The sequence below is a fragment of the Anticarsia gemmatalis genome, chromosome 21 (assembly GCF_050436995.1).
Source record: "Anticarsia gemmatalis isolate Benzon Research Colony breed Stoneville strain chromosome 21, ilAntGemm2 primary, whole genome shotgun sequence".
Lineage (NCBI taxonomy): Eukaryota > Metazoa > Arthropoda > Insecta > Lepidoptera > Erebidae > Anticarsia > Anticarsia gemmatalis.
The window spans coordinates 3,783,512-3,811,287 of record NC_134765.1 but is presented as its reverse complement, the minus strand read 5'-3'; the positions used below and the strand labels follow the sequence as shown (position 1 = coordinate 3,811,287).

At 35.8% G+C, this 27,776-nt stretch overlaps 1 protein-coding gene across 11 annotated transcripts; it reads right to left on the bottom strand.

The window, feature by feature from the left end:
- Window positions 1-192: 192 nt before the first annotated feature.
- LOC142982007 (tubulin monoglutamylase TTLL4-like) lies at window positions 193-26,990 on the bottom strand. Of its 11 annotated transcripts, XM_076128244.1 has the most exons (18): window positions 26,141-26,990; window positions 25,547-25,900; window positions 22,019-22,277; window positions 14,100-14,290; window positions 12,271-12,506; window positions 11,853-11,933; window positions 10,334-10,582; window positions 9,675-9,949; window positions 8,506-8,713; window positions 8,007-8,133; window positions 7,478-7,697; window positions 6,953-7,102; window positions 6,710-6,808; window positions 6,233-6,440; window positions 5,787-5,854; window positions 4,613-4,633; window positions 4,261-4,318; window positions 1,848-1,867 (listed from the first exon to the last, which is right to left on the bottom strand). In XM_076128244.1, exons 1-18 carry the CDS (start codon window positions 26,494-26,496, stop codon window positions 1,863-1,865), a joined length of 3,165 nt encoding a protein of 1,054 aa, XP_075984359.1. In that variant the 5' UTR covers window positions 26,497-26,990; the 3' UTR covers window positions 1,848-1,862. The 11 variants fall into 11 exon arrangements, with proteins under 11 accessions (XP_075984353.1, XP_075984354.1, XP_075984361.1 ...); XM_076128243.1 differs by lacking the exons at window positions 4,261-4,318; window positions 4,613-4,633 and adding an exon at window positions 2,301-2,390 and having other exon boundaries at window positions 1,785-1,867; XM_076128245.1 differs by lacking the exon at window positions 4,613-4,633 and having other exon boundaries at window positions 1,790-1,867.
- Window positions 26,991-27,776: the final 786 nt, after the last annotated feature.

Below are 27,776 nucleotides of genomic sequence, written 5' to 3'. Positions count from 1 at the left end.
AATGAAACAAATGACTGCATAAATGCTTTGTACCATTTATTTACTTTTTATTTGTTCTTTCTCCTTCAAATATCCAAAGGACTAATACTTCTAATAAATATTCTTGTTTTTATGATATTTTATTCTATTTATGGTAATTTCTAAATATATTTCAGGAAACACGGAATGTCAAATAAAATAAGAGAACCAAAATAAAAAACAATGTCACATTCGCTTGTATTTGTCTGAGAAATACAAATTTGAGTAAAAAATTAAATACAATGTAAAAAAAAGAAACGACTTCGTCATTTAGAATAAAATAATAAAAAATACAGGCAACGAAGGGAAGTCGTAATCAAAATAATGTGAAGTGTTAACTGATTTATTTGTTACACTGTAAATAATTCAATTATTACAATTAATTCTGGAATAATTTGAAACAATTTACTATTTCTGAAATATTCACTGGCAAATTCATCTTTTTTTTTTCTATGTTAGCTATTCATACTTTTTTTTTCACAAAAGGAATGGAAACATCGTATCGATACTACTCCTGAATCGATTATATTTTAGATTATATACATCGAATTTAAATCGATTCTTTAACACTTTTTGAACACGACTCGAAGACACAACGAGCTTATCATGAATGCGCTAATCTAGCCAACACTAGGTATACAATGAACACGTAATTTGGAAATAACCTAAATAATTACGTTTAGAATCTCGAGTTTTCTTCATTAGCTTAGGAGAACTGAAATTACATATCGATTGATAAACTATATACACGCAGGTAATCTCTTTGCATCTATGCAAGCCATAGCCAATTAATCTTGAATTACATTTCACTGTTTAATTGTTTGTTAAAAAAAATATTTTATCTTTTACAAGTTTACCTGTGCGTACACAGTTAAGACTGATAGAAGGTACACGTAAAACAAATTAAAATATTAATTAACACTAAGATTTCTATCAGTCTCGGAATACTGACTAAAATATAGTTTCTGAAGGCTTTGGTTACACTTACGATCAGATCAAATCGAAATATGTTGTAAAATAACTCACAATACTTCAAAATACATGCGCTGGCAACTCTTAGTTTTAGGGCCACATACCGCAGATATCTACCGTACATTACGGACGAACCATTCAGAAAACTTATTTCAATCATTCTAAAACAAATAGGAGATAAGGCTAGTTTCGTATCTATTTTTTTTTCTTCACGCACAATTTCACATAGACATCTCAGTCGGCTACGCTCATAGATCTATCTTAAAACAAATTACGTAAACATTCGCCAACTAAACGTCTACTTCGCCCGAACTCACGATAATTTTGAACACGAATACCGTATCACTCCTGTCTAAAATTTATAATTTTACTATATTTTTCAGATTTAAATCGAACTTGCAATTTTTACAATACAATTTTAAAAGAGAAAAAAGGGTCGAGAGCGGGAATGCGATCGCGGAAGAGTCGAGAAGAGAACGCTACGACAGAGACGGGGCGGGCGCCGGCACTACCGCTCGCAGGCGCAGTCCAGCACGATCAGCAGGGCGGGGGCGGCGGGGGCGGCGCGGGCGGCGGGGCCGGCGGGGCGGGCGGCGCGGCGCGGCAGCAGTTCTCGTTGAGGTCGGTGGCGGGCCGCTTGCGCGCCGCCCGGGCGCTAGGCGCGCGGCTCCAGCGCCGGCAGCGCCGCGCCGCACAGCCGCGCGGCGCCGAGCCCGGCCGCGAGCCCGGCGCCGAGCCCGAGCCCCGGGCCGAGCGCGAGCCCCGCGCCGAGCCCGAGCCCCGCGGCGCTGGCGCAGGCGCAGGGCTGCTCCAGCGACGTGACGGACACCAGCGAGGGCCGCTCCGACGGCGCCACGGACGGCGCGTCCACGTCATTCTGCAACCATCCAACGCGCTCAGCACACCGGCCGCCAGCTACAACACCAGGGCGCGGGCGGGACGGGAGCGGGAGGGGGAGGGGGGCACCGTTACTCACGAGCGCACCGTGACGTCACACGCGCCGGTCGCCAGGCGACGGGCGAGTGTTACCGTCACGCGTGCCGTGCTGCCGATGGTACTGAACTAGACTGATACTATGGAAACAAGTAGTCGTGAATCAAAGTGTATATTTGAACTAAACTGATTTACATCGTGATCGATCGACTAGAGTAACTTCTAATTCTTAAATTACTGGGATGTTTAGTTGCGGAAGCCGATAATGTTGGATGTTAAAGCCTGATCGTACTGAGTATCGACGATATTGAGATGGATCAAAGCGGCGATTCTTAAAGCTGTTTAATAGTGATACATAATATTCTAAATCCATATACCTAAGTTAATGTGTAAAAACATTCGGTTTCGATGGCCATTTCTAGTTTCTCATTCGATGTGGATGGGTGGTTTCTGACCGGTATTTGGAACTAGAGAAATTATGAAAAACGATTTTAATATAATGTTAACTATAATGAATCTACTAAGCGAATCTTATCATCTTGTTTGAAAGCTTTCCTTGTTTTAAGTACTGGCTTTACTATAAGAAGTACTGGTTTTGTTGACGTAACTGTCTCGAATCAAAAGATTAAGTAATTCTGAACATCGCATTTTTGAGATCGGAGTCTAAGACAAGGGAATCTATAAAGAGGAACGTCTTATAAAGATAACGTTAAAAGATATAGTGTAACTAAATATGGATTTAAAATATAAAATAGCAACGACTAACAGCACATTGGCGAGAGGTGGTGCTCAGGTGATGCCCGTAAGTTAAAGCATGCTATATGACACAAGTCACAGGGTTCGAAGCAAGGGAAGTTGTATTATTGTATTTCACCAACATCAAATAAAGTGTATATTATTTTATAAATAAAAAAATATTTTTTGTCTCTAGCAACATTATTTGACATTGATGAAGGTCTTTCTAGACATCGATACATTTGGAGATTATAAAAAAATGTTTGACTTTACATTATTTAAAATCAATGTACTAAACTCTTTCTATAACAACGACATGTTTCATAGTAAATTTTATCTAATTTCTAATATTAAAGCGTTTTGTATGTGTTTGTGTGTTAGTCAAACATGATTAGTGAGAGCAGAAAGCAAAATGAAATTATAATTAAAATTATAGTATTAGAAAACCGTGCATAAATAAATGAATAATTAGTATATGTATAGATGTAAAATAATAGCAAGTAGCTAGGATAGTAATATATACATAGGTATATAAGACTAGATACAAAATATATTTAATAAAATTATATGAAAGTACATTATTTCTACCTAGATGTGTTACATTAAATCGTATTTTGTGATTTTTCTAGTACATAAACAATACTAGCGATTATAACAAAACTTTTAAAAGAGATGCAGGAACAATAAATTAAGAAATAACTAGTTTTTTCACGATATTTGATATCTTTTTCAAACACCTAACTGTCTTGATAAATTGTTTTTATTTTATTTGTGCAATCATTATTATTTTTATTTATGTCAGTTTGGCTAAGTTACCAAAGAGATACGTATTTCTAAAATAATATGAAATCCTAAAATAGTTCCTACATCTCTTAATTACATGATTTATTTTACAGTGATGATATCTTTATGACTAATTAACATTTTATAATTATAATTTAATATTTCAATATCACTATACTTTCTTTGGCATTCGAAATACTTTCTACAAATGTATAACTATTCAAATAAATAACATATTGTTGAGATTTCATCTCACAAATACCTGTTTTCGACGATAGGACCTAGATAAAATTATTGTCAAATACCAACTATTTATTATAAATTCGACACATCAATTACATTAAAAAATCTACCTATTTTATGTATTTCAATACAATACAATATTTATACCTATCGTATAAATTCATAGCACCAACATTTATTGAAAAAATATTTCACTAACATATAGAAAATCTATAAAATCGATCGGTTCCATGCGATTTTCACTTATTTACATTAGTTTTCCGTCAATTAAATTGTGGTAAACATTTTTCTACGCTAATAAGATTTTAAATACCTAAAAATTATATAACATTTATGCTATTCAAGTACCTTCCTTACATTTATAACAAAATCTAGCACTATAACCATAGCCAATACGTCATAACACCTTCTAGCTCGTACCTAGATATAAAGGAACAACACTATTAAAATCTATGTTGTCTATAGCATCCTTGTTCATGGATCAAGTTGTTTACAACACTATAACGGGACGGTATCCGGTAGCCACACTATTTTGGTACATTTCCTTACATGTTCGACGTTTAACTACGCACTTACTGTGGGCGACGCTCTTACAACCCAAGTACGCTCGCCTGAGCGCATTAGTCACTTTGCCCTGACAATCAGCCACAATCCGACAGTTTAATAACAGAATACCCTCAAAAATGAATGCTTCAATTATTTCTGATTCTATCTATTTCGGCAGTTAGATAATAAAGGACATCACAAAAAGAGACTATACTTAGAAATGTTAGAATAGCGAATTCTGTTAGAATAAATTGTGAATTTAATTCGAAAAAAATATGAGATTCGTGTGAGAGTGATCGTAAAATGATCAACTTTGAAAAATGATTATTCTTAGTGACTAGAATAGTAGAAAAAATCATGCTTAACATTAAAATGTTCTCACCACGCTAACTCCAGGCTTTGCCTGCAATGCATAATATCGTTTGACACTAACATCCTATATCATATCCTATTTATAACGGCAGTGACTGCTTAAACTTATAACTAATGTATATTATGATATACATACATATGTTTATATATAAATGGAAATAATAACATAAAATATATACATATGACATACAAAATACAGATTTTGGTATTCATATCCATAGGTCTAGTAAAAAATCCCAAGAACAGGATTCCAATCCGGAATCCCAAGACGGAAGGCAGGTGGCTGGTTTAAAAACACCAGCCAAATCCCTTGACAGCATGTGTCTGAGAAGAACAAATGTCTTCTACTATGTCTTTTGTTTTATTAAGGTGTTAGACCTAAATATATGAATACCATAGTAACATAATAAATAAGAAAACCAATCACCAAGGTGGAAATGTGAGTATGAGTGTAATGAGAATATATTGTGTACTACCTTCACCTCGGCAAATGTAGCCAAAAGGCAGGTTATGTTAGCCATCACCCCAAAGAGTATTAATATGACTAATTTTAGACAGTGTTTTATCACACTGGGTGATATTACATCCAAGAAAAGGATGTAATGATTGTGCCATCCACAGAGACGCGCCACTTTTTACTTCTATACAATCATTTACAAAGCAAAAGTGCTTTATTCTTATAACTTTAGGCGTCAGATGTCGTGAATACCTACATGAAAAAAATCTTTAGAAATTTGCTACGTTTTAGATTGAAATTTACTTTTACTGTGTAGAGTAACAAAGTAAATAAGCTATAGCAATGCCCTCTACTTTACAAAATAACTGAGCAGGGCGTAGATACAAAGTAATTGCTAAAGCGTCAGCAGATTAAGCAAGCACTCCAAAATAACAATTTTGAATTTAACAAAACTTGCTCATATCTCAATTTTAACCTTAATTTGCGCGCAGTTGCGCATTTGACGCTTAGTACGAAATTAAATTTCGTGTAACTAGGAAATAATAAAATCGTTATTTAAATTGGTGAGGTGAATTCGAGTACGTCTGTGTGGATGGCACACGTTATCCCTGTCGAATCACCAAAGAGTGAGGAGTGTGAGTAGTAGTGATATGAAAGCGAGTATGCAGTGCAGCGCCTTGGCCCGCAGCTGCAGCAGGCGGGCCACGAGCCGCGCCGAGACAGTTACCTTGAGCGGCACGGGCGGCACCTCCAGGTGGTAGCCGATGTCACACAGGTTGCGGAGCAACTCGATACCTGCAACATTCAATTATATTTATTTAGTATTTATACAGACGACAAACTGTAATCCTGCTTTGCAATAATAAAGACAAACAGGACTGCATTTCGTGTGTGTTATTCAATAGGATAAAACTATTTAGTCAATAAAATTTGCTGCCCACGAGTTGTCCAATCTGTTCTAACACAATTTTTTTTTATACACTTTCTATTCGCGCGCGCTCGCAAACACACACACAACTCGGGGTGACACACACGGCGCCACGCGCGTTCTGAGGTAGGACATAATACAACCTACCTGGATATTGATATTTACCCCAAACTCTTTAAAACAAGTTCAGATAAACTTAATTAGTTCAGAATATTTTTTACATTGTCAACATATTATCGTCTTACCAGGGTCTCTATTCTGTCCGTAGCGCGCCTCCCAGGCGTCGAACAGGCGGTTGTAGTAGCGCGGGCCGGCGAGGTAGGCCAGGTACTTGTGCGTGTGGTGCGTGGGGAACACGCGCTCCATGTCGCCCGCCTGCGTCAGCTCGTCCTCGGCCTGGATCAGGTGCCGCACGTCGTCCGGCGTCAGCGTCGACAGGATGTCGCGCAGGTACTGCAGGTACAGGAACTAGCTTTAGACTCCATACAATTATCTTAATCGGTAAAGTCTGGAGTTGTGAATTTGAAGTTTAGGATTGTCTCCCGGTTGTTGCTTTTTAATTGAATTGATTAAAGCACTGTAATTTTGACGATGGTGCTAAATAACGATAAATATGAGTGTGAAAGTGAGAGTGAGAGTATGAAAATTTGACTTCTTGTATTTTCCGCTCTACTAAATATGAGCCTCTATACAATAAAATGTAGAATAAATAAATATGTTACCATATCACGCTCTTCCATATTTGTGTAAATAATGTGTTTGTCCCTCTCTTCTTTAGACAAGTAGACTGTGTACAACCGACTGTCGTACGGCAAACCAGCCTGGGAACAAATATAAAAACACATTTGATTCAACAATTATCATGTCTACATTTCCACTACATTTTCATGACAATACATAACTTCGCTGTTTCTATAATAATGTTTTTATTAACCCTAAGTATTAATGAAATAAAGTATATTCACCAATTTATGTGGTTTGTCCTTAGACAGCATTTCGAGGTTGGTTTTGATGGGCACTTGGAACTGAGCGATGTTCAACACCGTCGTGACAAGCGGACCCTTCACGTGAATGTCTAGTGGAGACGCGCTGTGCAAACTTGGAGATATGTTCACCTGGAAGTAAACAAATTGTTGTTAAGAATCATGCCAAAAATAATACCTTTTTGCAGTCATTCACGCATTTTGGCTCATAACAACAACAACTTTACTTACAGTCATTCTAAAATGAAATGTGCAACGAATCTATAAAATCAAATTTAGAAATATGCGATCTGTACGAACATGACAGCCGAAACGCAATAGCATAACCATGCTTTATATTGATTCAAACTTAACATACACTTATAAGAACTAAGATTGGTAAAAATAGCCATACATTTTGACTTTTGCTCAGTTAACTTATCAAATGCGACTCCCAACTACTTCGCCTAGAACTGACCCACGCCCTTTATATAAAACAACAACAGTAATCGTAATGATTCTTCATACCTCCAAGAGCCAAGGCTTGAGATCCTCATCCAGCAGGACATCAATGCCGAACAACTCGTAACAGTTGTATCGGGAGGTGATGTTCGCTTTAGTGAGCGAACTGATGCTCGCTTCACCAGATATGATGGTTTTGATCACCAGGTCCTTCATAGAGTCCCACAGCGCTTCCGTGTCTACGCGCTTTTCAGTCTTTAGGTATTGGAACAAAGTTTGTAGTGTCCTGGAAACGGAAAGATTACATACATTTTTTATAGATGTTATTTTGGTGTAGATCATAGCAGTTCTACTCAGTTAGGGACTACACATCTTACAAAAAACAATTTTCGTATCGTAAAATATGGATTTTTAATCATTTTGGCATAATATAGTGTCAAACTTTTCAATGTAAAGCCTGAAATATCTTAAATTACTTGCAACTAATGTTCAGTGTACATTAAGTATACCATACATACGAACGTAAAAACCTTCCACTGAACGATATTCATTAGATTTTTGTATTGCTTGTTCAATAAACATATCTATTACTTACCACTTGTGTCCTTCGCATGCGGCGAAGTCTTCATTGGGCGTGTAGTTCTTGGACAGTCTGTTGATGGAGTAGTTCGTGAGGTGCATGTACCTGTCGTTCAGTGATGCCAACTCGTCATTGTATTTCACTGGAAATTAATACAAAAGTCTATTAGAAACGTCTTAGCAATAAGTGGCGAAATATCGAGTCTCAAGAATACTTGAGTTGTCTTTTGAATAATAAAAGAGACCATAGAGATATTTTTACAAAAAGGCCTTCGGAAAGTAAACATAAAACATAGTAAAGCCGTAACTAAATGCACTTTTACATTAGATATTCATCAGGGGCATTTCCAGAAAATCAGAAATTAACAAAATGCTGTTTTGTATAATATTATAATGCTGAAGTTGAAATCGCAAGGCTGTTAAATATTTAAAGACCTTTATAGCCATCTTCTGTTGCAAAATTCAACCAATTAAAAAAAATGATTTTAACAGTGTTTATAACAAAATAAACTTACCTGAAGCGAATCTGGCCAATCCATCTTTATACAGATATATTCTCAACGGATGCACGGACGTGACGAGCACATACAGACGGAGATCGAACTTGTTGCCGTTGATGAGGTAAGGCTTAGAAACGTACCGCTGCACTACCACGGGCCGCTTCTTGGGTATCTGGGTCCATTTGGATACTACCTTGATGCCTGTGCCCCGGGCGGAGGCAGGCTGGAAATAAAACATTAAAATTATAGACTAAATGTTTATAAGTAGTTGTGTAACTATCTATGGTAGGGATGGACCCGTCAAAGTAATTATGTGATGTTGTCTTTATTAATAAATAAGGGTTAAAGATCTAAGGGTTGGCCAATTATAGCTTGAAATTGACATAGTTTTTCTCAATTAATAGTAACATGATAGCCACTACGGAAATTCCGCTATGTAGTAGTTTCACTATCGTAGTTCAGTAGTTCAAAATCACTGTTTCCAATTTGTATTAAATATGATATTACACCATAGGTTTTCGAAGTTAACAATTCTGTCTCGCTATTTGAAGATTTCTCAATAACATCATTCATTTTATGGCTCTCGTATATGACCTTGAACTTCACAGTTCAATTCAAGTACATAAGAATACTAAAGTCTATAAAACAAAAGCAATGACTCCCAAATCGATAAAAATATTGCATCGCTCGCATGATTCTTTCACTGTCGAATGGTTTGTATAAATTTATGCACCCTCTATAAGAAGTCTAGACGTATGTTAATATCGTGACATTGGCCCCTCGGAACACCCTGTATCGTAAAGTTGTCAGTCATAAATCTGAATCGTGAATACCAATGTCATTATCAATCATAAAAAAAACATGCGAATGTGAGTTTATGGTGGCGAAGTTATGATGACAAAAAGTATGGCTTAGTTAAAGAATTCAGCACGATTTTATGGCTATATCGGAAGTAAAGTAAAAACAAAGATTGGAGACAGAGAGATAGTCAGTCATGAAAAATAGTGTACTTTTTATAATTTTGTTCTAATTTGATGATTATTACAACAATACGCGAAACGACACTATCTCCGAAACATCGGAACCGAAAAAATTACTACCGTTAAAAACTGTCTACGTATTTATCATGTAAGCAAGCAAGTTTACAAATTATATTCAAATTAATAGTATAATATAACACTCACCGGCTTAATAATCCACCTTTCATTATTAGCCGCGTACTTCTCCCAGTCGTGCTTGAGCAGTTTCAAATCATGCGGCAACACGTACGTCTTAGGCATAATACCGAACTCGCTCACTCCATACTTGGTGACTAACTTCTGAAGATTGCGCCATAGACGGTCTTTGCGGCCGATTTGAAACGTGCCCGGGAAATGGTTCATCTTCTGTCCGTCTTTTATTGCCCGGAACATTATTGATTTCATGTGCTTGCCCCATATGCCTATCCATTCTACGGTCTCTGTAAATAGAAAGAAAGTATATCATTATGGCTGAACTTGACAAAACATTCATCTAATAAATTATTGTACCCGATTTTAATATAATCCCTACGAATTACGTAAACTATTTTCTACAGTACATTTTTTTTTCATTACTTACTACATACAGCTTCAAATACTAAGTTTATATGATTTTTAATCTAAGTAAGAAAATATAATGTTTTTAAGTGTCAGATTGAGGCACTAAAAACTATTGTACATCAGCTCAACGAACAAAAATGTAGAGTTCCTATATTTTTACTCTCTTTCAAAAGCTTCCTTGTCCATAGCCCCATGCTGTATTCACAAAGAGACACTTTGCACTCCTATACAACAAATAATCTAAAAATATCAAAACGCCTTACCTTCCTGTGGACATTCAGCAGTATCACATTCACTCTTAACCAATCTGAAGCCGGAGTTAGTAAGAGTTTTCTTCACGACTATCGGCGTGATAGTAGTGAGCTTCCATTTGAGGTGTTTCTGTATAGGCATCGGTATCTTGAGGGAAGCACTCTCTTCGTGACCGACGAACTTCAGGTACGGAGGCACGCGGGGAAAGAGGGACTGACGGAGACAACTGGTAACCGTGTCTGGTAGACATACTTGTGATTCTGAAACATTTGAAAGGTTTGTTAGTGGTTGTTGGCTGTTTTTGTATGGTATTGTGTATTATACAAAGTTAGGGCTAGGTTACTAAAGGCTGTGTATAAATTTATGGAAAGAAAAATGTATTTATTCAAGGGTTTATTTCTAAGTAGAGAATAAGTAAAATGGTTTATGTTTACATGTACTAATTCATTTACAATATTGATTCCAAAATATTATGAGAAGTCTAGTCAACCTTATTTTAGAATTAAAAGTGCTTGCAATATAAGTTTACGTGTAAAAATGGGTGGTGCTACCAAACGGAACGACGTGCTACGATTGTTTTTTTAATAAATAATATAATTAATACTACTAACACTATTTAAGTAATAAATGTATAGTAAAAATGTGCTTTTAAACAGTAAATATGTGCCGTAAACCACACAACAACAATATTCATAACCTACTATTCATATTGCAGTCTAACATCTATTTGCGTAAAGGAAATCGTTGCTACATTTAACCGTGATATCTGCACTACAGTAAGGCGGCACAGATAACGTACAAATAAACTACCGAACGAACGAAAAACTTTGTAAAAACGCAAACTGCACATTAAGAAAAGTTACAGAGTAACAAGTTAAAGTTACGTTTAAGTCAATTCAAGTTATTACCGAATGGCGTGCTGAAACGTGCTGGTTTGCGTTTAGACTGAAGATTTTAGTCTGTTAGACACCGATGGACATGATAATACTCGGTGGTTTTATATTAAGGTTCGTTTCCATTATTCAAGTAGCTTGCAAGTCACGAAATGAGTTAGTGAAGAGCAACTATTCTTTGGTATTTTATTATCGTCGTTGGCCGGCACTTCGTGGTGCAGTATTTGGACTTATTGCTGGCGGTTATAGCGCAGACTTTAAAACTAAAACGACAATAGTAATCGTTATTTGCGAGATTACTATCTTCTGCAGTCGTAAGGTAATATCAATTGTACAGGTTTTTCTTTTGTCACAAAGAGGAAATTAGTCTCAAGGAGACATTTTGAAGCGTTCAACATACAGGGGCGTCAATTTAATGCAAATCAGTGCTCAATGCTCGTTAATGTTGACAAGAAAAGATTTGTATCAAACTTATCATCGATCACTGAAAGACATTGGGCTTATTATAAAATTATTCTCATGCTGTCAGGTCTTTATTCGTAATACGGGTGTATTTTAATAGTTGTTATACATCAACCTGTAGCTTGCATGCTACTTGTATATTGTAAACGTTACTTTACAAGCGGGGTTAGTTAACCTTTGCGTGCCGGCAGTGTTTTGAACGGGTTTGTTGTGTGCAAAGCTGTCAAAAACATATTCTGATCCTTCACGATTTTCTCTGTAAAACAATGTTCAACATATTCTATTGAGTATTGATGTTTTATGGTATGAATAGACAGTAGACAGTGTTTGATTAGCATAATGATTTGCTGTTTTATAGAAGTGTAGGCAAATGATGACTGACGACAACATTTTAGTGGAAGATGACCGTTAGTACAAGAATGTAACAATTTAATAAGCATGATACACAATTAAATACAAATAGAGTCTCTTTCATACTCGTACTCCATCTCTATATCTCTTTCATATAGTAGTATCAAGTAAAAAATAGAATCACAGTGTCTTCATTCGACATTAACTTGGACAGACACAACTATAAAATATAGTCAAATTACCTTTAGAAGCGACTTTCTTCGGCGTGACGACAGTCCCATTGAGTTTAGTGGACAACTTAGTGACCGAGTTGTGGTCTACCAGGGACTTCTCCTCTTCCTTCTTCACTGGAGTGATGACTGTCACCGTCGGAGGAGGGTTCGGTTTGTCCATCTTCTCAATTTCTAATAAAGCTGCATCAGTCTCCATTTGCCATGGATCTTGCATGGTGTCTGGTGATGGAGATCTACTGTGGGCACTGGGGAAAGAGATATTACTTATATTAGCCATGTTAAATTAAAAGGTATTATTTCGTGAGGTGTAGAAGTAGATGGATTTGTTAGGGATGTTTAAACCACGGTAAGTCATAGGGCGGCTTGAACAACTTTGACACCACTAACCATACGATAAAGAAGAAGAAGGGATATTTAAAACATTTTTAAGTCGTTAAAACTAATCATTTTCAAATTCTATATGAAGCTTTCCTGGATATTTAAGAGTTGGAATCTGACAGAATTCGATAAAGGATATGACGTGAAACTACCTTATTGTTTCACAAACCATCACTCGTTCACTTAACACTTTTTATTTAAACAAACTAAACAGAGTCTCACGATCACAACAAACTGCAAGGTTCTGTCTCTAAAACAGTATTCAAATTCTACACTCGTTCAAGACTTATACTGATTATGAGATACACACATGCAATGTAACTACTCGTAAGATTAGCAAAGCTTTCATGTTTGTTATTACAATTTTATTTTCCGTCTGCTAGCTTTTATTGCGATCTTGAACGAATATAACTGCATAGCTATAATGCAAAATCCATGTTGAAATAACGAGGATTTTTCTTACAAAGTTCGGAACGGTTTATTTATAATTTCCTATCCCGATAATAAATACTAATGTCCGCAATTTAACAAACTCAACGACAAATTCTAATTCAAGGATATCTGGCAAAGTAACAAATCTTACTTTAAACAAGACATAAAAGAATTTACAAACAAACGAACTTTGCAAATTATAATACAGAGTTCCGTGAATTTTTTGTTTGAGTATACAATGACAATATTACAGTCAGTGCAATATTATAGTGCAGTCCTAGAATTTTCTAAATAAAATAGGTACCTACATTTTTCACGAAGTTATAGCTCGCTTTGTTTAAGTAAGAAACTTGAATTTGAAAAGTCTACCTCTATCTTACATTTTAATATAATTGTGCAATAAGACATTCGCATTATAAGTTTAGTAATCATTGGTATATAAAGCTCATTCAAATCTTGTCACACACAAATTATAAATCCTAACGTGATTACTCATAGCGCAAACACCTTAGTTTTTTTCCAAGCAAATATGGGTCAGTACAAAAGCAATTAGCGTAGTGTCAATCAACGTCATAACACGTGACAAATCTACTACGGAACAATGACCTCTTGAAAACAAGACAGTTCATTTGACCTGGAGTACGAAACTATTGAGCAAAACGTCTACAAATTGAAGTAAGTTCTTTGATTAATCTTTTACAAGATAAACTCTAAAGGAACAATGTTGGTATTTCTGAAAAATTTAACCGATAACATAGCCTTAAATAGGTTTAATAAAAATATAAACTCGAAGAACCAGTATCCGAAAATGCATGCTCGTGTTTGTTTTCGAATATGTGCCATTAAAAAAGAATGGAAGATTAAAAAGAGAAGTAATTAAGATTTCAAAGGAAATTCTCGTTAAAGAGCAGTTTTATTGGCTGTTAGTTCCTCCACGTCCTACACCTACATAGAACAATTAATAAAAAACCATAATAGTTGGCTTAATCACTGCAGATACAAACTTAAACAAGCAATAAAATACTTACTCTTCTGTTTCCAACTCGAAGGCGTTACAATCTGTCTTGCTGCTAGACTTCATCTTGGAGACTTTGGTCTTCGACTTGACTTTCTTCTTCGCCTTAATGGCTTTCTTGGCGAGGGGGATGGTAGTCACTGAGCTGACCGGCAGCGCCGGACTCACCGCCGGGCATGTGGGTGTAGGAGTGTCTTGACGTGGCTGTTAACAATAGAAACCGTTTGTATTTTCTTATGTGACGTGGCTACCCGGAAAATGTACGTTTTACGTGTTAATGGACGAGAGATTTATTATGGGGAGTTTTAGGTGTGTAGTGGCATATAAGTATGCCAAGTGGATATTTTTGATGTAGCATGGAATTACGTCATATCATGATATAGCTGATGTTTCTGTCGCCACATCATTTTTGGGTGCATAACGGTTGTGACTGGCTACTTGAGAAAACATCAAAATGATTCCTTTAGACACCTATACATTATCTGACAATAGTTTTTTTTTACGAGACCTTATTTCCCATCAAGTTAACTTAAATAACTTAGAATTAGAGAGATATGGTAGTTTTTTGAAACTGCGAGCTACCTTGTCAAAAAACGTAAACACACTTACGACTAATTTCATTCAATTGAACTATCAAATAGACATATTTACATTCACACCTCAGAACAACGTGCGAAAGAAATGTATTCAAAGATATACGATAACATTGAAATTGTTCACAATTCTGTAAAAATATATTAGAACGAGCCAAATGGCTACATGCTGTGTGAATTAGAAACGTTTAACAAATATGCGTCGCCGATATGTAATGTTGTTAAAATTCCTAAGTAGAAGTGGGTAGTACTTTTTAGCAGAAATCTTCCGGTATTGTGTGTTATCTGTCAAATAGCAAAGGCAGGAAGAATAGAGATCACTCATTCACATGATTACGTTCTACGACGAAACAAAACACATGTCAGTATTAACCACTTTCCTGCTCTACGAGAGTCAAAATTATCATCATCGTTTGTTAGGCAAATCTGACAGACGCTATCTTCTATAGCGTCTGTAGGCACATAGCTCTCTTTCTACAATTTCTAGAATACAAACTTCTTTTGCAAGATTTATGAGTCTTTCCAGAATTTTCTTTTTTGTACAGGTGCATCTTACCGCAATAAGAGCACCCATTACCGGCCACGAAATACAAAGTCCCACATGTCGGTTAACATATTTCTTCGCTAAACACACGAAACACATGAAAAAGCGTTTCTCCAACTGTTACTGCAAAAATAGTCTTGTATACACAAGTGGTGGTAGAAATATGACTAGACATGTTGGTGCCAGGTGGAATCGAACCTTGACCGAGTATGTGTGAATGCGATTAAAGTGGAACATAGCGACAGAAGTGGAACAAGTCGGTAAAGGGCTTATCCATCGACTGAAGCCATTCATATTGCAGATAATGCCCGAATAGGAGGAGCTAAATGTAGCTTGAAACTTTAGTTTTATGTTTCTATGTAAACTTGTGATAGGAGTACGTTAAAGTATTTGCAGATAGCTATATGATACAGGGCTTTACCTCAGTTTGTTTGATGTTCCGACCAAGTTCAACGGAGGTTTCAACCTGACTGAACATTATATAAACGCTAATGAGCGGGAAAACAGGAAGAAAATGTCACAACTCTTTCGAGTGTTCTACATCGGGAATAATGAATGTTATGAGGCTTCGCTGAGCGAGAAGCCCATGAAACACCATCAACTTATTGAACTAAGTTGCTGAAATGAAGTTTCGTAAGGGAAATTTTCGAACGCCACGTGTAAAAAAGTACTTTCAAAACAATAATCAGAAACAACTTTTAAGGCAAATCCCGCTTTTCGAAGCAGAGGATTTCACAAATCTTAGAAAAACAACCTACCATACGACTCTATGCGTATTTATTCGTACAAATTTTTGAAACATATCGGACTAAACCAATAACTCAGGAACGCCTTAAAGAATAGAATACGCCTTGTAGAAGAATGTTCCACACATAAACTATATTTTAATGTTCAAGGATATTAAAATAATAAAACTAAGCGTGTGTTACTCACAAACAAATGTGACAGCAATCGGTCAGAGAGCAGAACAATCATTTTAATTCTGAACACAGAAACGCAAAATCGTAACTGAACAAATAGATATTTTTCCTACTGTCTAGTCCGATAAAGTTTGATAACGGTATAGATTTGCAATGCATAGACGAGATATGGTTCAAAAATAACGCTCGAAACGATCTAAATATCGATACTTATGACAATGAGCAGACGAGATGAAATAGTTTGTTAACAGGCAGCTATCATATTGAATTTAAGTTTGAGAGATATCAATCTATGTCGCTAAGGGGCGAACATCGACACCGTTCTTTCAGACTCTTAAAGGGATTAAGAAGGAAAGCATAGGCTATCTGCTGCGACAATACTTGCTAAGTGACATGAACTAACAGGTTTAAAAGTGTGATTGTAAAGAGTCATATTTTTAATATTCAGTAATAATTTAACTCATTGCGTATTATATGATAATAATTGTGATAAGAATAGCGAAAATCACTGTTGATAGGAAGTAAATCAGTAAGCGCCAAGACAACAAAAACAATCTTATCTAAAACTAGAATTAGGACAAATAACTTATATTTGCTCTAGTTTTTAAAACAAACATGTCTACGACAAATTAATTACTTTGGAGTTTAGTAATGAAAACTACTTATAAGAGGCCATTTTTTTTCTACAGTACCTTAAGGTCCTTTTTGTTACGTTTTAATAGATAAACGTTTCTATCCTCTGACTTCATTTAAACCGGCAGTTATAAATGTAGATCAGGTGGCAGATGCAACGTGTGAATTAATTAATAGAGCAAACTGCATACACTATTAGATAAAATGTATAGCCAAGTAAAGGACGATGACTCACTGGATTAACATATTTTTACTTCTACATTTTATTAGAAACGGAAATGTTAACAGATTATGTGCGACTCGGAATAAATTATTGGTTTAAATACAGTTATTTGTTATTAGACAAATGTTTTCACGTGTATAAATTACTATAATAACGTCCATGGAAATAGGTCGACAGAAATAAATACAGGAATTCAGAGATTTACCGGCGGGCTCCAGTACTTTCGCAAATCGTTTTGGCAAGCATCACTGGTGACTGGTGATCTCTTTACAAACACTTATTGTAATTTCTTCAACGGTCGAACGGTCGATTTTCAAATATAACCGCACTAAACATGTCAAGGCCTCCGATACAAAGGTCAGCATGCACACCTGGATTTTCACTATACGATATAAATTTACATTTCTTTCGAGAATTAAATAATAGGATGAATCTAATTAACAAATTGACAGGAGATGGAAACGGCACGGTAGTAACAGTGATAATGCATCGTATTGACATTTTGTACATTTTGGCATGACGCCCGCTCTTGTGAACCGATGCCACAATAAAATCTAAAGTGTACAGAATTAAACAGACAATAAAACAAGGCTGGACGAGATGTAACCAGTAACAATGGTTGTCAGCCCGTGTCACACCTACGCGATAGTTTTCGGCAACTCTTGTTAATACAATTATCCAATACGTCATTTTGGTTTATCATTTTGCGACCGGTAGTTTATTGATTCGTGTGATTAGTCGGCCGATTTGGGGCAGATCTTGATTGGTAGATAAATGATTACAGAAATTAAATCAGTTTTAATCGCTAGTCCTGAATCATAGACTTGTTTTGAATATTTTTTTAATCATTTCAGCAAGAATATTATTGAAGGCATTTTTATATTGTGTTTCGATTATGTTTTTGCTCCTTGAAGCAATTAGGAAGTTGTAAAAATGTGTGTGATGTTAGACAACTATTTTTGTATCTACCAAGTAAATAAATCTGCCCTAAAGTAAACATTCATACACCAACATAAAATTTGTTAGTACCAAATAGCTTTCGGCCAAACCATATAGAAAATTGCGCCAAAACCGTCAGACATCCAGTCGCCAGTTGGAGTCTTGGAGAACAACTCAATACGAAAATAGGTTATATTGCCTTCATCTCGTATGGAATCTTAATCGTGTTTGTGTTGTGAAACGATATTGAGGAATGCATAATCAATGTTACATATCAAGTGGCAAATGTTTTGTAGTGAATTTGTGAATAACAAGACCTTGAAAAAAACGCGTAAGTTTAAATGAGCTTTGTATAACTTACGTGTGAAGAAATTTTCTTCCAAACTTTTCCGAAGAAACCCATGTTATGCGTTCCAGAGCAAGCGCGTGGCTAGCACGAAAATACTCCACTCACTAGCCGCAGTTAGGTACGTCCCGATCCAAAGCTACTTAAATGCATGACACACTGCCTTGTTCACCTCTTGCATAACACCGAAACTATTGTACACGTCACATTAATAAAAAAAAATCTTCGTCATTTAACCGAAAATATCTTTTAAAAAATTCCACAATTTCCGCGATGATCGCGCAATGTAAACAATCTCTTTGACTGATGTCGACCACTAGTCGTAAAGATATTTTATAGCAGACGCATAATAATTATGATATTTGATTTTTATTCATTGTTTTACACGACGAGAATGATAAAGAACTGACGGAATTATGGTGTTTATTCTATGTAACGTTATTTTCCTTTTACTTTAAGATAATATAGGAGTTTCGTGACACAATAAAGAAGGTTTAAGTCCTGAATGATTATATTTTAAGCCGGAAACACACAGCTAAAATGCTGTAAAATTAGATAAGACTAAATTTAATGCAAAGTATTGACACATGAAATTTTATTGTCGGATTTAAAACAGTTTACTCACAGCTTAAAATAATGTAAGGCACTGGTGAAGCAAGATTAAACTTTAACGAAGCGAACACTAAACTTCACGGACGACTTCTTATAACAAAAGCTACTTCGCGTGTTCTACAGAAAAGCGCTACTTTGACACATTTCCAACGTAATTCTAGTTTTAACACGTGGGATTTATAACACGTGGTTTTCGTTATACTAGCCGTACACATAAGCGTCTGAAAATTCGGATCCCATGAGTCATGGAAAAGAAATAAACAATTCAGTGAGCCGTGTCGGTTAAGCAAAATATGAATGGCGCGGATAAATGTTTCATCAAGAGCATTACGTTGAACGTGCGTCAGAAAACACGTATGGAAAAGTGCTCCACTAGACAGAACAGAAGCACATGTTGCCGGCTTTCAGAAGGCTTGAAGAATGATTTCAGATAACTTACAATTTCTTTCTTTTCCGATGCCTTATTAGTTTGTCGCAATGCCGATTCGTACATAGTTGAACAACAACTAAGGAAATTCCGTATTCATTCAGCATTTCTTAGTAGAAAATCTTTTATTATTCACTACCAAACTGTGGAGGAATCGACCGCAATTTTAGCGCTTCATATACGAAAATTACTGTGTGTATTTGTAAAGGCCTTTTACTCTCAGAGATAAGATGCCTTTTATACGGGGTTGCGGGAAAGAGCTTAGTAAGTAATTTTATTGAATTTCCCTACCATCGCTTTTTTATGAAACAAAAGGTTGTCTCAAGGCAATAAATTAGTACGACAAAGTTTTTTCAAAGAATAAACTGCGCCATTTAGGAATTAGAACAGGATAGTTTACAGCAATAAATAGCGTGCTAGTGCTACAATATTTTATGGTAATCAGTTCGCGTTAATACTTCACCACTTTCCGAACTTGTTGCGACTAATAATGTCGTGATTTCATGCGATAATTAAACGCAATTTATTACTGAAATCTTACTACTAAGTTTTACTGCTAGGTATAATTTTAAACGCGAGTTTTGATATCGGAATATTTAAGGTAACTAACACATATCGATATTTTTTAAATCAAAGCACTTTCTTTCGATGACTAATTATTTATTTATTGCACTTGAAGCACTAATACGGTTGACAAGACACTAGGCTATCTAAAACTGATATGAATACTTTTATTGATATTCACTGTAGGATAGAATAAAATAGATTATTGTATAGGGTGGATATTGATAGATAAGGTTTGTGTACATATTGTATTGCTGATAGGACTTTAGTTTTGTACCTCGGTTGTAGAATTACGTGACTAGGTATGTAGCATAATTATTTATCTAAGCTTTTTATTTGTTTTTATACGATACTTCTTATAGAATCAATACTTTTAATCGCGAAAAAAATATTTTGAAAGTCAAAACCAATGTTTTGCTATAACAAAGGTGAGCGCAAGAATATTTCAACTACTCGATTTACATTCGAGCCCCTTCTATCATAGAACAACAATAGCGATCGATCTTAAACCCTATCGAAAGACGATCTACTAGGTATAAGAAATACAAATTGCGCATTATGTCTGAATACATAGCAGATAATACGTGTATTTATCATCATTCATAATAACATTGATCTTTTAATACGTCAATATAGTAAAGCCGGCTTTTGTTTGAGATTTCGCTAACATATTGGGGAAATTTGAAGATTTATCGGACAGCCATTTATGCCTATGTAAAGGGGCTTATTTGAAAAGCTTTTCAAGTGGTCTGGGGCGTTCTTTATTGCAGAGATAGTCAAGGTAGTATAAAAGACTGCATGATCAAGAGGTAAAGTCTTTTAATTTTAGCAATGAAACTTATGCCTGGTTCTCTTAAAGTACTATTTTCACTTCATGGTTAAGTGAAAATATTAAGTACATAATATGTACTAAAGTATGTACTCCTATGGTTAAGCAACTTATTGTTTACTGAGGCCTATGGCAGATACGATCTCAGAACAGTATTCTATAAAGTCTATAATAAAATGGCTTACGAATGTTTCCCATCAAAAATCTTTGTATCATCGCCATCGTTTCAACAAAAAATACCAAATAAGAGACAAAACATGCAAGTAATATTAAACAATAAATGAAAGAGAGAGAAAGATACTAGTTAAAATAATATGTACCGTTAGTTCGATTGTAGTGCATAGACACATCATTATCGCTACAATACATGTATTGTACGCATACGTTTTTGCACTCGTTTTCACTTCCTACCGCTTCGTATTGTTTTCTACATAATAAGTATAATAACTGACTTACAACTGTACATTGTACAATTTCGTATGTTGGTTGTCTTAGAAGACTGTATTTTGCGATCTTGGTATCGTGTCAATTTGATTAGGGACAAGGTTTTTTAATAGCCAGGTCCTGACTGAGCAAGCAGCCTATCTAAGACTCTTTTCTTTCAGATCGAAATGAGCGGGACCGAGATATTGCCTAGCGAGGCTGCTCGCTCAGTCAGGACCCGGCTAATCAGTAGATACATTTATTCGAGAAATAACAATAGGTATGTTTTGACAGATAATGTATATCTCATAATGTTACAAATCAGACAAAGATATTTGAGATAAAATAATCAATATGTTTTGAATACTAATTTCACAATCCACTTTAAATTGAAAATATATTTGGCACTTAGTTCTACGATGTCGAATAGTTACTACTACTATAATCCGGTTTAAAATCTGATTGTAACGATGATAAGTACATTTCTGCGTAATTCAATTTGAACAATACTTATACAGATTATATGGCGTTCAATCCGTGCCATCAAAACTGTAAAAATACCGTTAAAACGGGTTAGTTAAGCCAATAAGGTAACTTAAGCACAAGCCAATAAAATTGTGAAATTATTACTTGCGCCCTTCTACTAATCCATTGCCATTCTTAGATTATGCGTCCCTAATACTAATACTGTATTGTTACATCCAGTAATCGAACCTTCGGCAACCGTGAACAAAATTATTGGTGTCTGAAGAAAAGCTAAACTTGAGAGGGTTTCACTGCATCTACTAGCAACAAACTATCTTTCCTGTATTATGAAAGCCTCGAGAGTATCACACAAAATCGCAAGCATATTATTATTTAAAAAGTAAAACTACTCACCATATCAAGCATTGGCTCCATATTAACAGTCTCACTGTTAATCGCCGAAGTCCTCAGCAGATGCATCTCATGTTCGTCTTTGACCACAATCACTTGATCCTTGCAAGTACACCGTGACAGTTTAGAGGCGTTTGAAGGGCTCTTTGATGGACTCTTGCACCTCGCTGGAGTACTGAGGGATGCTATCGCTGAACCGTAGGAATATCCAATGCCGGAGTTGTCTTTAGCTCGCTTCATGCTGTTTAGGTGTGATAGACGGCTAGAAAAAAAAATATGTTCGGTACAAGGAATATGGCAACATGTTTGGATGTAAATAAAGCAAAGAAAGTTTGTAAAGGTCGTATCAAGTGCCGTACTCTACCTTTCCCTATGGGAAGAAGGATTTTATGTATATGTATGTGTAAGAATATATAGTGTGAATGAAGGGTTTGTAGCTATAATCTAGTACTTTATAGTTGGTGCGGAAGTCGTGACACTAAACTCGCTCTTGATGTACGAGTAATTTGCGTAGATATTGCATAATTGCAGTTTATGAATCAGAATTACGACTAATTAATACCTACTCATTGAAGGAGATTACACGCGGTTTTGGCGCACCTATGTCTTGCAACAACTAATGCAATAATACAATGTTACAGCAATTTCCTAATGAGAAGTCACAACTTTATTAATTATGCAGTTGGACTCAATTTAGGTACAAATTAATAAACAGAATAATATGACTGTATTAATCATAAATTCTGTAATTAATATTGAAGCTCTACTATGCATAATATTAAACGTTAACACCTCATCAAACGGACAAAGACAGATTTACGGCCAGCATTAGGAGTCATGCATACTGCATTGCCAAACATTAGTCACTGCACCGAGTGCAGATTTGACACATTTCATAATACTAAACGGGATTATTATCGCGTATGAAGGACTCATTAATAATGGAATTCTGAGAGATACATGACTAGTACACATGATAATGACTCGGAGATGATTGATGATGACACCTGATTCATAAAATTTTGCAAATAGTTAGTAGAACTGAAATTTTGCCGTACTAAGGAAAGTTTCCACATTTATCCATACTAATATTATAAATGCGAAAGTAACTCTGTCTGTCTGTTACTCAATTACGCCTAAACTACTGAACCAATTTGATATCCGAGAAAGGACATAGGCTACTTTTTACCCCGGGAAAATTAAGGTTGCGGACGAAGTCGCGGGTAAAAGCTAGTCAGTATATAATTTGGTCCTTAACAACTGCGAGGCGAAGTGTAGACGTTCAGCTTACCATATGATCGTATTTACTGATCGTAAAAGCTAATATTCAAAATAATACCAATTGGGGACCGTCGGTGCATACCTTAATAGCGGCTATACACGCTCCGGTCTCCCGGAGAGGTCTAGCCGTGCAGGAAGGTGTATAGTTGGATAGCGAATGGCTTTAAGCCGAATTCCACGAACAACCCCACCCAATAACGACCAACTATGTTAACGGTACTAATAAAAATAATTCAAAAAAAATATTCGCATTATTTCGACTTCTAAACCACCATATCGAAACCCAAATTCCGAGAATGACAGTTTTTTTTAAATATTGACACTGTCAGTACTTGACGACATACTACAGTACTCATGCCCTGGCATCGTGTCAGTACACATAATGACAGCAAAGGAAGGCAATAGCCAGACTAGCTTCAGTTATGTTTTTGCCGAGTTCTTTTCACATATGAAACACGTAACAATAGTTACCTGATAAATACTAAAAATCTAAGAATATGATCCAATACTGCCCCGAAACTACTGAAAATCTAGCTTTGCCTGTTTATTCAGTCGATGTAATGTAATCTATGAGTACTTATCAGTGATGAACAACATCATAAACTGAACGGCTAGCCTTCGCCTGAAACACGCGAGAAATACGAGAACTATACTCACTGTCGTACCACGAACCATTTGGGAATCGATTCAGAGAAGTGTCATATAACGTAGAGCTTTAATAACCTGGTATAAATGCCGCTAAAGGACTTGAACTACATCATAATGAACGATAGTTAAGTCCGTTTGGGAAAAAGTGCAAGGCGCGACTTCGAGGACTATTCGTTTCGAACGCACGATTAGTAGAAAAGTCAACCGAGAGTCCTCTGTACTGGACCTATGTTCAGTTTGCTTTCAAACACCAGTAGGTGACTAGTGTTCAAGTTGTTAGACGACACCTATATTAATAACCTTGATAAGCTGACCTTTTAACCTTTATTGCTCATGATACACATGCAAAGCAGGTGTTCAGGAACCCTTATAACATGTCTATAGTATATAATAAAGTTTCCTGACATTATACAACAGGTGGAACGGCTTTAGAGGTATTAATGCTTCATTAAACCAATTACTCGGTTGAATAACATTTATATTTATATTCAAGCCATTTATAAGTTGGCCTTAATATAAGGTTTAGGATGAGAATAGAACAAGAGGGTGGATCAAAGGGTTGGTAATATTAATAGATAACTGTAAGGTACAACTACATTTCAGTACATGTACCTAGTAAATAAGAAACTGTTATATAGGGATGTAACATAAGGTAGTATGTAACTAAACTTAAAGGATAAATAGCTATTGAACTATAAAACTACTGAAATCAACTTTTGTTATAATAAATCTATTGTTTTAAATGCTTCCGATACAGATGATTTTGTGTACAAATTAGAAAGTACAAATCATTGCTACCTTATAGATAAGATAATCAATTGAAAACTTGACCTTTTATATTTATAAAAAGTATATGTATAATTATTTTCCAAATACATAAACAATATCTCTGGCTACAGGCATACTATATGATTCATAATATTATTATACAAAGTTATAAATCCATCTCAAATAACTCACTATTTTAATAGTTTTCTTAATTAAAACTACAATATCTAGTTCAAAACTATGTTCACAACTGATAAACACAAAATCTTAACAGAAATTTAGGCCAAACATAAAATAATAACTTGAAAATTTGGGTTAATTTGACAATTAACAACCAGTTTATAGTAAGATGGCATGAAACCAACTTGATTTTAACTTTTACTGTCTATGTTGAGGCTTTTAGTGAAACTGAGAATGTTAATAAACCTTTTATAGTCAAGATAAGATAGTAGAGACAAGAATAGAGCATAATAAACATGCAATGTATAACTTTAGAGGCATATGACTATTATAAGTCATGTGAGCATGTGTGTATAACCTAAAAAAAAAGATACAACAATCTTCCAAGACTTGTTTTACTTCCTTATAGTAAAAACTTGTTATTTTTAAATCAGTTTTGCTAACCAAATAAATTATTGGCAAACATAAAATGACTATTCCCGATCCCCCCAATACACATTATGATATTATCATAAACATTAATCAAATGTTTATAGCATTGTAACATGCACAATGATTGTAAAATTGTAAGACAACCTAATGAAGTGTTCTTTTTTACTTATTGCATTGTTTGTGAAATAATTTGTGTAATAAAGTACTGGTTGAATAACTCACTTGTCATATCCTGGTATTGGTGATCCTAAGTGATAATTGCTATACAAGTTGTCTGATTCACTTGCTGCTCTCTGTCTTCTGCGACCTTCTATGTTTCCTTTAGACTCTTGATATGACCTGTTCTTGGGTTTCTTGAGTATACCGTGAAGAGGTGAACTAGGTAAAGGATTGTTGAGTATTGATTTCAGAGGTTGTTTCGCCACCTGCACTTCCATCATTTCCTGGTCGACTTTCTCCAGTAATTCTTCTACTTTTGGCAATCTGCTGTCATCTACTTTAGTGTTAGATAATGTTGTCACTAGTAAAGGTCTAGTGGGACTTGTACGGTATAATTTTGATCTTCCCGACTGGTAGCTGGAAAAATAAACACAGTCACATTTTTTTTATCCTTACTAAGCAATTAATATAATTAAAAGTGTTCTTTATTACTTATTGTTGATAAATAAATACAATTCAACGCCTCCTGGGACATTTTCACAACATGTAAACAAAACTTGAAATCACAACAGAGTATTATTTCAGAGATATAGGTTAGATAACCGAGAGCATTGGCGAAGCACTAGTATAATGATCGGAGGTTATGTTTATGCTCACCCGAGGTAGGTGTCTGGCTCGTGGGACATGACGTAGTCGCCGTTCTCAGCGGCGGGCAGCGAGCACTCTTGGCGGAACCGGTCGTAGTGCGGCTCGCTGTTCAGGGTGAAGTGGCTCTTGTTCGGCTGTGCCCGGTGATAGCGAAGGCTCGCTTCGCGACTCGCATCCTCGTAAGGCGAACGATCCACGCCTTCGCTGCGGCAGCGGCGCCGCAGTATGCGCGCTGGCTCGCGACCAGACCACTCCAACACAGACCCCAGTGGATCACAAACGTCGAACCCGGCTTCGTAGCTTGGGCACGCTCTCCTATCCATATCCGACCTGCCTAATTGTGACGCATCGTCGAATGTCCACATGGAACGAGCACCAGGAATTTCACTATTGCACTGTTAATTTTTTACAAAGAACCACTGAATCATGAACGAATATCGGCGTCGACGAAGCCAGGAGGCGACAGGTGACAGATCGCCATTCGACAACCTCGGAACAACGTGCCAGAGCTCCCGCCAAAATTGAAAGAAAACTATGTTCTTTTTATAAATTGATTTGCAAACCTTCAAGTATTGATACACCTTCACAAAATACGCAATAACACAGTCTCACACTTTGCACCGTTAATTTAATAAAGCCCGTAGTAATGGCGATCGTGGTGAGTCGTGCTACACTCACTCAATACAATAATACGACTTTTTTTGAGCTATTGTTTACCCATTTACATAAACAAAAATGTTGCTTTAAGATTGTAGTTATAATTTTTCGTTTGGTTGCCTGATGTGAAACGTCCTCGCGTTGTATTGATCGGTATGAAAAGGATTTTGAAAAGAAATTTTAAAACACTTTGTAATTCATTTCTTTCACTACATAATTATAGCTTGGCTAGTAAATATGGTCGTTTGCCTATTTCTTTTATCACTCTCTTGTTTGGTGCGTCGATCATGGGCAAGAAAGAGAGATCCGATTAGTTCACGCATTTGCCGCTAGTACATTTTAATCTGTTTGGTTGGTAAATACGAGATTTCATTGAGAAAAATTCGAACGTCGATTCAAGAGCATGGTTTCGTTATTTATTTTCAAAACAAATTAGAAATCGTTGAGACAGATGGACGAATAATTTAACTTTGAAAATTTTTATGTTATTTTCTAATCAAATATGTACCAATAGACGGGCACACATTTGATAAAAACTTTATAAAATAGGAGAATACAGTACGAAATTTGACTTCGAATCCGACTCGATCCTATGATTGATTGAGTGAGAAGTACTTATTGTGTGACTATGTAGGCACGAGAATCTGCGTGAGTAGTTTATTCCGAGTTAATTCAGCCTCAGACAGATAGTTATCGGACAACATGATATTAATCATGTAATTTTTTTGTCGAGGATCTTACTTAGCGATTCACACTATTTCTTTAGAGTTGAGGTGAATGATGGCGGTTGATTTATCATAATTCATAAACTGCATAAATCATTTTGAGCATAATTTTTTTACATATTACCGCAATCGTTTTGTTTTGGTCAGGGTTTTTATCGTCTAAATCGATATTCGAGTTCAGACTTCTAGAGACAATTTCAATCGTGATTGGTCCATCTCTGTTACTCCTACTTCGAAAATTCGATCGGAAAGAAATATATTTT

What these genes read in the sequence shown, in the direction of transcription:
- LOC142982007 (XM_076128238.1), bottom strand. Translation starts at nt 26,496, where the DNA reads ATGTGGACATTCGACGATGCGTCACAATTAGGCAGGTCGGATATGGAT. An exon ending in GAGCCAGACACCTACCTCGG is followed by an intron (nt 25,901 to 26,140) that starts GTGAGCATAAAC and finishes TTATTTTTCCAG; the next exon opens with CTACCAGTCGGGAAGATCAA. An exon ending in AACACTGCCGGCACGCAAAG is followed by an intron (nt 10,583 to 11,852) that starts GTTAACTAACCC and finishes CAAATGTTTCAG; the next exon opens with AATCACAAGTATGTCTACCA.